Source organism: Sinocyclocheilus rhinocerous, unplaced genomic scaffold, assembly GCF_001515625.1.
Source record: "Sinocyclocheilus rhinocerous isolate Xijiao unplaced genomic scaffold, SAMN03320098_v1.1 scaffold1232, whole genome shotgun sequence".
Classification (NCBI taxonomy): Eukaryota; Metazoa; Chordata; class Actinopteri; order Cypriniformes; family Cyprinidae; genus Sinocyclocheilus; species Sinocyclocheilus rhinocerous.
Window position 1 is genome coordinate 400,705 of NW_015657490.1, and position 12,728 is coordinate 413,432.

The 12,728-nt window shown below is 41.1% G+C and overlaps 1 protein-coding gene across 1 annotated transcript in view; it reads right to left on the minus strand.

Moving 5' to 3' along the window:
- LOC107721050 (fucolectin-1-like) overlaps positions 1 to 8,071 on the minus strand; it is a 24,172-nt gene extending 16,101 nt beyond the window's left edge. The window contains exons 1-3 of the mRNA XM_016528904.1: positions 8,068 to 8,071; positions 7,476 to 7,755; positions 7,225 to 7,370 (exon numbers count right to left, since the gene is read on the minus strand). Coding sequence (XP_016384390.1) covers positions 7,225 to 7,370; positions 7,476 to 7,755; positions 8,068 to 8,071 — 430 coding nt within the window. The remainder of the gene's footprint in view (positions 1 to 7,224; positions 7,371 to 7,475; positions 7,756 to 8,067) is intronic.
- Between the last annotated feature and the right edge of the window lie 4,657 nt (positions 8,072 to 12,728).

Consider the following 12,728-nt stretch of genomic DNA (forward strand, 5'->3'; position numbering starts at 1 on the left):
TGCATATCGGTTATCGGGCACATAAACATGCAAATAATTGGTATCGGTTATAAAAAAAACCTGCCCGGAGGAACGTAAGGTCTGACCACGGGGTGAAGGTTTGGCAACAGGTCGGTGTAACTTGGACCCAGTGAGTGCTGCGCTGCCACGCCCACCTCGGGACTCGGCCGTGAAGCCACTTCTGGAGTGGTCTCATATGAAGCAGCCCCAGCGGCGTAATTGCCGCTGTAGCTGCCATATGCCCCAGGAGCCTCTGAAATAGTTTCAGTGGGACCGCTGTCCTGCCCTTGCATGAATTCAAGCAGTTCAGCACTGACCGCGCACGTTCCTCTGTGGCGTGCTGTCTGTTCGACCGAATCCAACTTCATACTGAGAAAAGAGATCCTCTGCGTCGGGGAGAGTTTGCTCTTTTCCCAGTTGACCCGAAGACCCAACTGGCTGAGGTGCCGGAGCACCAGGTCCCTGTGCTTGCACAACTGATCCCGAGACTGTGCTAGTATAAGCCAATTGTCGAGATAGTAGAGGATGTGAACACCCTGCTCTCTGAGGGGAACAAGAGCCCCCTCCGCGACTTTCGTGAAGACACACGGAGACAGGGACAGCCCGAAGGGCAGGACCTTGTACTGGTATGCACGTCCCTCGAACGCGAACCGCAGAAATGGTCTGTGCGTCCTTCAAATGGTCTGCATCCTTCAGGTCGATCGCTGTAAACCAATCTCGGGGACGGATGCACCCGAAGATGCGTTTCAGCGTCAACATCTTGAACCGTAACCAGTGAAGGGCCCGGTTCAAGACACGCAGATCCAAGATTGGTCGTAACCCACAGCCTTTCTTGGGTACAATGACTGGCTGTAAAACCACGTATTCATATCGGCTGAGGGCTCTATCGAATCCTTCGCCAGTAGGACTGCGATCTCCGCACGCAAGACAGGAGCATCGGCCGCCTTCACAACCTCGCATAGCCGAGGCTGATGGTCCACAGAAGCCAGCGAGACGGGCTGGATAGAGCTAGCCAGGCACCCAGATACCGTGCAAGTGGGACCAACGAAACCACCGCCGTACCCGCAGTGGGGCAGCGAGGTGGAACGCAGGGACCCAACTCGGGCGGCTTGTGAGCGGACCGAAGAGGGGTCTGAGTGTGTGGTGCAACGCTTACCTGGTTCCACAGTTTGGCAGAGGGTGTGAGAGTAGGGCCTTTGTTGACCCCTCTCGAACCACCCACTCCTGCCTGCTGGCGATAGAGGAGGATGAGTGTGGTCCAGTGTTGGTCCGTCCCCGACTCTCCATGCCCTCCTGGGACCCAGGGACAGAGAAAAACGCTCTCTCGTTGAGATTTTACAGATTCTCCACCCTGCCCTCCTTCGGGGGAGGGAGAGATGCATTCACCATCCCCCAAAGAGCAGCTTCCTCCCTCTCTGGGTCGCCCATCTCGGGCCTTTTGCTCTTCTGCTCACTGCCAGGTTTGACGGGGGCCTGGACGGGTGGGGCGGCCTGCATACGCCCAGCTCCACGGCGCCGCCTGCTCGAGGCTGCTGCGCGGGAGCGGGAGCGGGGGTGGACACAGGCGGGCCACCCTCGGCGACGAGCAGACTGGGGCGCTGGCTAATGAAACATAACCTTAATATCACATGAGAAGTCAAACTTCATAGGAATTTTTTCACCTGCTGTCAGTGTACATGGGAATTCACACTGGAGCCTTCTGACAATGTTGGCATCTGTACTGCCGCCTGTGTACAGCATCCATCCAAATGAAGTGACAGCAGTCATAGCGTACCATAAAAACTCACCAGCTACAAGAGAGTAATGCTGTCAATATTTATATATGATTGAGTGCCATGTTATTTAGTTCTGTATAATGTTATGTTGTGCAAAGAATAACATTTAAGATTCATTAATCTGTGCAAATCATAACTGTTACAGTAAGTTCAAGATAAGATGCCTCCCTTACAAGTCTTAAAGACCATAGACAAAGTTAACAAACAAGTTATCATCACCTTTGCTTGTTATCAAAACATTCATATGTTTCTGCTTGGATGCTTGGATGCAACTTTAAATAATACAAATTGCCAATGTTTTTTAATAATTTTAAAACATTAAACTAGTTTCTTGTTACTACATTCCCTGCCTCTTAGTCTTTCCCTTAATATTGGATGCAGAAGACTTTGAATAGGTTTGAATAACTTTGGATATGAGACTCAAATTGGATATTTTCTGATTTAGTGAACCAAACAAGAGGCAATGCACACCTACTAAAATGAGTTGATCATTTATTGCTTTTCATTCAGTGATGATCTGTTAACGTACCTTGGTGTCATGTCACAGTATTCTATACATTTTACATAATTACTTTCCTGCTGAAAAAAAAAACAATAGGAACCATCACAGAAATTCTAATGGTTTCCACTACAAATACCATTACAAACATTACAAACCATCAACTTTTAACCATTAACAAATGGTTTCCTGTAGTGTGTTTTGGGACATATTCCAATAGGATTTAGTGGTTTTAACAAGTCACCAATAGAAGGCGACCAATTACCAGAAACCCACAGGGTCCAGAACAGTTTCCGTTAAAACTGACACAAGTCCCATTAAACCAGTAAAACCATTATAATTCTGTGATGGTGTCTATTGTTTTTTTTCAGCAGGGTAAGCAGTGTCCCTAAACAAATACCTCGTTGTCCAACTGTAAAGAAGCAAAGAGAAAACTCAATATTCACTAAAGATTTTCACACAGCCATCAAAACCAAACAATCCAGTCACAAACACAAACAGGAGATCATGAATGAAACATTAGACATTACGTTTATGCTTTTGCCTTTTGTCTGCTGTTTTCAAATAGATTTAGATATTTTTAATCTGTTTTGGCATAATTGACACAAAAACACGATGGTCAACATGTGAATGTGACGTCTGATTGACTGGAACTCACTGAGGTCTGAAGTGGGACATTTAATTTGGGATATTCCCACGTCCAATCTAGTCGGTAGTGCAGCATTAGTACATTAATGCAAGCAGTCCGCCAGTAGTGGGTACTCGTGCAATGTAATCAATGACATCCGAGTCAACGAGACGGAGGGAAGTTAGCAAGGCCAGGGCATAAAAAAATTAACTGGAATGCAGCCCAGATTCAACACATGTGCACAATGTGAATATGTTTCAGGGTTAATAGCTGCAACAATACAATTGTATTGGATGCTTCTGTTCTGCACACTGTAATTTAGTTTTTATTTGTTATATGGCACACAATGATCCATTTTGAGTATGTTAATAATAGTTTGTGTTTTGGATAAGTCACTAACTTGTGTTTAATGTTTTTACATACATTAGGTTTTTATACCAAAAAAAAAAAAGTAAAATTATGGTATTTTGTAAAGAGTCTGAATTCCCATCACTAAGCACACAGGAAGGTAAATGGCGCCACCTTTTTGAAAAGTCACTAAGCCTCTAGAAGTGAGAAGGCAAAAAATAGTAATGAATTATTGGGTCTCATTAAAAGAACATGGGGATATACACCCAACTAAGTCTGTGTTTCATGAGAGCTGGGAACATACCCAAGGCAACATCAAAAGCATAGGCTGGACAGGAAATAGAATGACCCAAATAATGTGTATAGATCAGTGGAAATACACTCAGATTGTGCCTCCATGGTTGTTTCCTATGCCATGTATATATACACACGTACAAGAAATAATTAAAGAAAATAAGGATAAGACAGTTAAACATTTAGTAAATCAATATATAAAACAAAAATATAGTAATATTTTAGATATTTTTACAGATGGATCAAAGGACCCAGAATCTGGAAAAGCAGGAACAGCAGTATATGTTCCAAAATATCAGGTAGATCAGATCAGATCAGATCATTTAATGGTGTTTACAGCTGAGCTTGCGGCAATATATCTAGCTCTACAGTGGGTGGAAGAAACGAGGCTAGACAAGGTAGTCATATGCTCTGACTCTTTAGCAGCTCTAAAAAGCCTGAAATATGGTCATTCTTACTGTAGACAGGATATAATATATGACAACTAGTGGCAACTAGTGTACATACTGCATAATCAAGGAAAGATAGATAAGAATAGATCTCGCTCTGTCACTATTTCCCGTGGTGTACCCCAAGGTTCTGTACTTGGTCCACTTTTATTTCTCATTTATGTGCTGCCACTGGGTCAGATCATCAGACGTGATGGTCTCAATTTTCAGTTATGCCGATGATATTCAAATTTATTTTACGGTTCAACCTAACTCAGTTTGTCCACCCCTTTCTATTGTTTCCTGTCTTCAAGAACTTAAAACATGGAAGTCAGATAACTTTTTACAACTAAATGCAGACAAAACTGAAATCCTGCTGGTTGGCCCTAAATCCCAAGCTATGTTTCCATCATCCTGTTTTTATACGCATTTTGAAGTATCGCATCAGAAACGAGTGATGGAAACGGCACATTTCGAATAAAAATCCCTTAATTCGCAAAAAAGTTTTTCCGCTCACTTGAGGTGGGTTTTTGACTTGTGCGAAAAAGGGTTAATGTGAATAAAAGGAGATGGAAACGCATTTGCCGAGTAAATTCCTCCATGCGCATCAAAAAAGTCATGTGACTGCGCTATGGGAGTGGACCAGTGGTCCAATGTCGTTCCTCAGCATCTGAAATGTTATGGTAATTTTGAAATGTCCGAGCAAAATCGGTCATCAACGTATTTCTGTATAATTGCCTCCCAGAACTGTTACACGATTGTGTTCCCAAACAGCAGCATCCACCTTCGAAAGCAATGACCGCATTTATTTTGTTTCGTCTGCTCGCTCTGATGCGCAAGTAATTTATTATATAGGCCTATGAAAATTATTATATTCAGGGGTTTCTCCTACTTTTCATAGTGATATAGGCTATAGCCTAGCGCCAGTTCTACCAGGAAGTGACGATTTAGTACTCTTTGACTCGTTGGATGGAAACGGTGCTTATTCGCAAAGGTTTTATGCGATATTTCAATTTTGCACATAAGTTAAATTCGCAATTTTGGATGGAAACCCGGCTACAGAGCTCCCCCCAGCATGATATTTTCATTGATATTGATGGTGTCCAGATTAGGCCCTCAACAATGTAATGTCTTTGATTACTTAATTTTAGGGAATTAATTATTATTAATTCATTCAGGGTTTGAAAGGACTCGAATCTGAAAATTCGAGGTCCACCTGATTAAAACTGAATTCAAATTTGATAGTTTACACTTTAAATCAACGGTCGTCCAGCGAGCCGGTGATCTCAGTATATTTTAACAACTTGAATCTTTGTATTTCCCTGGCCACGGGTAATACGTTCTTTGATAAGTAAGCTAAGAGCTAGGTAATGTGATCTTGGCAATGTTTGACTTGAAAGTTATATGACACCAGACAATGATTCTTTATAAATGAAAACGTGAATTTTATTGGCTATTCTAGATTACATTAAAACTAAGCTAAAACACATACACACACACACATGGGCATATCAGTGTCTGTTATGGATAGAAATCCTACAACAACTATGTGAAATTTGGGAGCATTGTGTATTGTATCACTCCCATCCTTCACCAACTTCACTGGCCAAACGTATTCAGTTTAAACTCTTAGTTTTAGCGTATAAGGCCTGTCACAGCCTCGCACCTCAATACCTAGTATAAACTCAAGTATAAACTCTCTACGGTGGGTGGTAGGGCTTTCTGCATTATAGGCCCTAAGCTATGGAATAAGCTGCCCCATAATTAATAACAAGAGGTCATGCAATCAGATGATGAACATCAATTATGTCAAGAAAGTGGTCATGTAGCAAAAGTTGGGGAACAGGAGCAGGGTGGTAAATGAGTTATTAAATTGTATACTATTCAGACTTTTGAGCTTTAAAGTGCTGGAAAAGAATGCGTTAAGTACTGGAAGTTCTGTGATAAGTACTTGAAAAGTCCTTCATTCTGTCTAATTTGCTGAGTTATGATCACAGCTATATGTGATTCATCTCTGGACGCACCACACATTGTCATCACGTTGAGGAAGTACGATTTTATGACGCCATCAGAGTTCGCCATACCTCCATCCATTCATGATAACCTGTTCTCCTCATTACAGCTCCAGAACACCATTACCAATATAAAGTATGAAAATACAGGGAATTTCATTCAAAACTTATAATATACATACATTATAATAAATTGGTAATTATTAATAATAAAATAACCATTAAATAAAATATTGATGCCAATAAACATAAAAAAATATCACATTAAGTTTTATTATGCTTGTGGGTTGTATGAATTTGACATTAATTCATTTTAATTATATTTATTATTATCTATAGCCTTTATATTTTCTAATGCTTTGTTGACATTACAGAATTATACAAGATGATTAAAACTTCTTAAAGATTTGAATCAAGAGTAACAATGAAGCACAAGAGTTTTAAGGTTTTTACATTGTAAACAAGTAATTATTATGGAAGCCCGTTTTCACCACTGAATAAAAAATAAAACAAGGTAATTACGACTTATTATCTCACATGTGACTTTTTACTTAGAATTGCCTGATTTTATGAAGAAATGTATTAAATTATGAAGAAATTTAATCAATGTGAATTTAGTGAGTCAGACTGTTGATTTCCAGGGCATCATTTTCTTGTATCACAGCGACCTGCAAATGAAACATTTTTGCTATTACATATCAAAATTTTATAAATTTATCATAAATTTAGAACCTATTTGTCCAGCATATGTCATAAGTTATTGTACAGTTGTGAGAACACACTCACGTTTGCCAGCGTTCACTTTCCGCATCACTTTCTCTTTAGGAGTTTGAGACCAACTCAATGTCATGTCTGTCAATCCTCTATCAGCCAGAGCAGATCCCAACTGGAAATAACATTCATACTAAACTGTTTAGATCAGAATATGACAAGACATTCAGATCTTCCTCTTATCTTTTCTTGTGTCATGTCCCAAACTGTACTTTTGTAAAATCATGTCTCTTTAAAATGTGAGAATATTGTAAATTTGTACGACTTGTCTTGATGCACAAAGTTTGCAGCAGAGGGGAAGATTATTGAGGAACAACGACTGGAGGTGAAGTGAGTTATTACTGCATCAACTACCCTCACCAAATCGAATTGTGAAAATTATGATTTTGTGTTCCTTTATAGCATGATATTACATGAATTATATGTTAATGTAGAATATTGAATATAATGCTCTACAACAATGAATTACCTGCCAAATACCCGTAGACTTCAACCTCACAAAGAGTAAGAATCTTCCAGTCTCCAGGAATATGAATAATCATGTAACGTCCCTCCAATCCATCACATAAGTAGTTGTTGGACTCACCTGCTGGAATATCAGGAATAACAGCACATCTACAGACAGAGAAACATGAGGGATATAAAAATACTGTCATATCTGTTTCAATCCTTCATATTTGTGTTTGACGTCTCGTGTTCTTTCAACCTCAAGTTTCTCACATGGGATTGTTGGTACCGTTGTTCTCCAAAGAGTTTCCGATGTGAATCTCTGCTCCGTTTATCTGTTCAGCACAGCAGTCTTTTCTGTTAGTGATGACCACTTCACTAACTCGGTAGACATCACGCAGATCCAGCCTCCACCACGGGTTAGTCTCATTAAGGGTTGAGGAGCATCCTGTATGCAACTGTTGAAGACCTCGATTACCATCAATGGCCTTTTCAGCAAACCAATCTGCAGATGTTGACGACTGTATAGTGGCTCCTCCTACTGCCCGATTTCCTGCAAAATTAATAAAAACTGGTTGTGACCCATGTTTATGCACAATTCGAATAAGATTTGAGGGCAACAGTGGAGGAGATGATGGTGAAGCATGTAATTTGTGCACCAACTAGCCTACTGTTACCAAATGGAATTACAAACACAATGACTTTTTATATATAACAACGTGTCACAGGGTCTAGTTGGTGTGCCCCTTATAGTCAATAGAGGGCACACTTTGTATTTTTGTTTTGTTTCTCTGGACTTCAGTTCACCCTTTGCTTTGACATTCTAGTCTCATTACATTCAGCTACGTCTCATTATCTTGTTAACTCATCCTCATATAAGCTTGGTTTTCTGTGTCCTTAGTTGCTGGTTGATTGTTTTACTGTTACGTGTTTCTTGATTCTGTTTTTGCCTATCTTTGGATTTACTCTGTTTTTGTATTTTTCATTAAATGCTGCAACTGGATCATCTTGTTTTTGAGTTTGCCGTGACAGAATCAACCAGCCATGTACAGATCCAGCAGCATTAGGGAGAGGACTCTATTCCTGGAGAAGCAAGCCGGGCTTCAAGGGTTGGAGAAATTGCGCCAGAGGGGAATGGAGTTACTGGCCTTTGTCCAGAGATTCTGGACTGGGGCGGAGAGGCTGGGCGTTCAAGGTATGGACATTAAGGACATTTTTAATCGTTGTCTGGATGAACCTCTATTGCAGTGGGAGATGGAACTGGTGAAGTGTCTGGATTTCTGGAACTTCTCCAGATATTTGCAGGTCCGGAAGGAGGGTAAGATTAATCACCATCTGCAGGGACCGTCCCACCCATACCTCACTCGTCTAATCAAGCCCAGAACCAGTCATCTATTCCCACGCTTAAGCGGAGGAGGGCAGCGAAGTCGACTTAGTGACCTCAAGTCAGGTGGTCCTGGAGGACCCGACTCCGGTGGTCCAGAGTCTGGTGGTCCTGGAGGACCTGACTCTGGTGGTCTCGAGTCCGGTGGTCCTGGAGGACCTGACTCCGGTGGTCCTGGAGGACCCGACCCTGGTGGTTCCAGAAGTTACTGAGCAGTCCACTCTTTTTGTCTCTCCCATGATCCTTGCCCTGCCAGCTCCTCCCAGGATCCTTGCCCTGCCAGCTCCACCTATGCTCCTTGACCTGCCGGCTCCACCCAAGCTCCTTGCCTTGCCAGCTCCTACCAAGCTCTTTGCCCTGCCGGCCCCACCTAAACTCTGTTTTGCTGGTCCCACGTAAGCTTCCTGCTTTGTTGGCCCAGGAGCCTGCCCCAGAGCCTGCTCCAGTCCGGGAGTCTTCAGAGTCCACTCCAGAGTCTGCTCCAGTCCGTGAGCCCTCAGAGTCCACTCCAGAGCCCACTCCAGTCTGTGAGTCTTCCGAGTCCACTCTAGAATTCACTTCAGTCCAGGAGCTCTCAGAATTCACTCCAGAGCCTGCTCCAGTTCGTGAGCCCTCAGAGTCCACTCCAGAGTCTGCTTCAGTCCGTGAGCCCTCAGAGTCCACTCCAGAGTCTGCTCCAGTCCGGGAGCTCTCAGAGTCCACTCCAGAGTCTTCTTCAGTCCGTGAGTTTTCAGAATTCACTCATGAACTCACTCCAGTCCGGGAGTTTTCAGAGTCCACTCCAGAGCCCGCTCCAGTCTGTGAGTCTTCAGAGTCCACTCATGAACTTACTCCAGTCCAGGAGTCTCCAGAGTCCACTCTAGAATACACTCCAGTCCAGGAACCCTCAGAATCCAAGGTGAGGTGGTCATCAGTTCCGCCTTTACGATCTGCCAAGCTCCTGGTTCTGCCCTGGTCGTCCGCCGGGGTCGTTGTTCGGCCAGAGCCTCGCTGGTCTGTCCCTCCGGCCCCCCCCCCGGCCTCCTGCCTTGCCGGCTCCGCCTTGGCCATCTAGCCTAACTCTGTTTCTGGGCCTCTACATGGGTTCTACTACATGTCGCTACATGTTTCTCTGGACTTCAGTTCCCATCACCCTTTGCTTTGACATTCTAGTCTCATTACATTCAGCTGTGTCTCATTATCTTGTCAACTCATCCTCATATAAGCTCGGTTTTCTGTGTCCTTAGTTGCAGGTTGATTGTTTTACTGTTACGTGTTTCTTGTTTCTGTTTTTGGATTTACTGTTTGTTTTTGTATTTTTCATTAAATGCTGCAACTGGATCATCTTGTTTGTGAGTTTGCCGTGACACAACGTTCTTCACAACTATATACAAAATAATTAGACGTCCCTAGTAACTCATTACATCATTAGTACCAACAACCTGGTGGAAATATTACCAATATATTCAATAACAACCATTTGGAATAAAAAGAAAGTTGACTGTTGATTTTGTCTGATAAATTTGTCTGATGAATGCGTTTAACATGATGAATCAACAGAATTATGTGCTCAAGCCCCACGTTTATCAGAATCATCTGTACATAAGATGCCAATAAAGCATGAATACTGTCATACTGGTTTGGAAGGACATGAGTGTGATTTTTGGTGAACTATGCATTTCAAGTAAGTTTCTAAAAAAGTATTTATTGCATTTAATAAAGTGCTCTACAACAACAAATTACCTGCCAAAGTCCCGTAGACTCCAGCTTCAACAAGACTAAGAGTCTTCAGATTTCCAGGAATATGAACAACCATATAACGTCCCACCATCCCACTGCATGAGAAAGTGGCCGTGGCACCGGCTCCAAGAGTAGAAATCATACCACATCTACAGACAGAAAGATAATGTTATCCATTTCTGTTCATTCTTCACTTCAGCCACAGAAATCAAATCAAAGGAAAGAAATTCTCACATGGTGTTGCTGTAAATGTCAAGAAAGTTCCCGATACGAATCACAGCCCCATTAATCCTCAAATAACTGCTCTCTCTATTAGTGATGGTGACTCTGTTAACTCTGTATACTTTCAGTAGATCAACTCTCCACCACGGGTTGTTCTGTTCATTAGTGTGGGTCCAGCTGTTCAACAATCCATCAAGAGCCAATTCAGGTCCAGAGCCCGCGTAAGTTGATGACTGACTAGTTTTGCCCCATAGTGCCACATTCTCTGGAACAATTTCATGGATAAAGGTCAATAAGAAGTCATCTACTACTGCAGAAGACTTTTACCAAACTATTTATTACTCATCATCAGCAACATGTCCACCACAGGGTCAGAAGTGAAGGGTTAAGGGAGCAAAACAGTTACAGATATTTAAAACTCAAAGGTAAAAATGATAGTGAGCATCTTTTTTATTATTTTGAATAACAAACATTTGTTACTTAGTATAATTCTAATATTGGCCTATATATCATGATGGTTTGGTATGTTATATTATACAAAGAGCAGTATAATCTGACATTAAAAATTTGTAAAGGCTGTTCCTGAAAGATCGATTTTAGAGGGAAATATTGCCTGTTAATACGAAGTTAATTTTCTGACTTTAGTCTATCCAGTATCAGGGAACTTTAACTAACAATAAAAATACTATAAAACTGGTCATCGAACTGCATCAGAGCTTCATTACAGCACTAAATTTCCAAGTACTTTTATATCTGACCGTTTAACAGACAAAACAGAACAAAAGTGTTAAAACACTGAAGGATTCTTACCTTCTTGTCCACGTGCTATTTTCCCAATCAATAAAAACCCTGTGGAAAAAAAAGTGAAACAACCGGGTTTTGTTGAATCACATTCGAATTTGCATTTTCAATTTAATTCACCTTGATATTGCTGCTAATAATCAAAAGCATTGTCTGAATGATAATGGAAACATAAAGCATTGATGTATGTAATGACCATGTTGGATGAAAACATTGACACATTAATAATACAGATAATTATTAATGTGTCAGTGGTTTCATTCAACATGGTCATCAAGCAGAAGAATGAAATCTAAAGTAGGACGAGGACACGTTCGTGTGAATCACTACCAGACTTGCTGGACAAACACAGTCATAAAGACTGTCAAACTATTTACATACACAAATATTTAACATAAGATTTGTTTGAAGTAGATTAAAGAAATAAATAAACTGAGAAAAACAATCCTAGAGATCAAGTGACAAACAAAATCATAATCTACAATCTACACTACCCTTCAAAAGTTTAGGGGCAGTATTTTTTTTTAAAGAACTTGATACTTTTATTCATCAAGGCTGCATTAAATTGATCAAATGTTCCGGTAAAGACATTTATCAGGGCTGCCAACTCTCACACGTTCAGCACGAGACTCATGCAATTTACACTTTTCTCATGCTCTCACGCCACATTTCCATTTTCTCCATTTTCTTTCAGTTCACTGAAAGTTAAAAATGTAATAGGACATTGGTGAAACAGATTTGGAAACGCTCCAGTGCGTATTTGTGTTTGCGCTCTGGAGAACGTGAAAAGTTTCCATTTACAATGTGTTTTTGTATAGTTGAGCAATGTAGCCAATCACAGACAGATCTGTTGATTCTTGAACACCTCTGATTGGCCATTCCGTTCAAATAAACGCCGGATTTTGTTCTGCACGCTCGCGAATCCTCTCACTGTAACACGATGTAAATAAGTCAATGATTATAAAGGAACTTTGTGAGATCGCGACATTTTTTTTAGGCTAAATATAATCCATTCAGAATTTGAATAAAAGATGTTTTTCGTGCTAGGGGCCATATACCCTGTACAAGCAGCAAAGTTTCGGGAGTGACATATAAATCCCTCATCCCTCACATAAATGCAGGATTCATTTTCAAATGGGAGAAAAATATAATTTGTCAAAATAGATGAACAAAAGATTTCTATTTCTAATAAATGCTGGTCTTTTGAACGTTCTATTTATCTGTGAATCCTGAAAAATAGAATCAATCATGTTTTCCACAAAAATATGAAGCAGCACAACTGTTTTAAACATTGATAATAATCAGAAATGTTTCTTGAGAGCAAATCAGCATATTAACTCTTTCCCCGCCATTGACGAGTTATCTCGTCTTTTAGAAGACAACGCTTCCCCGCCAAAGAC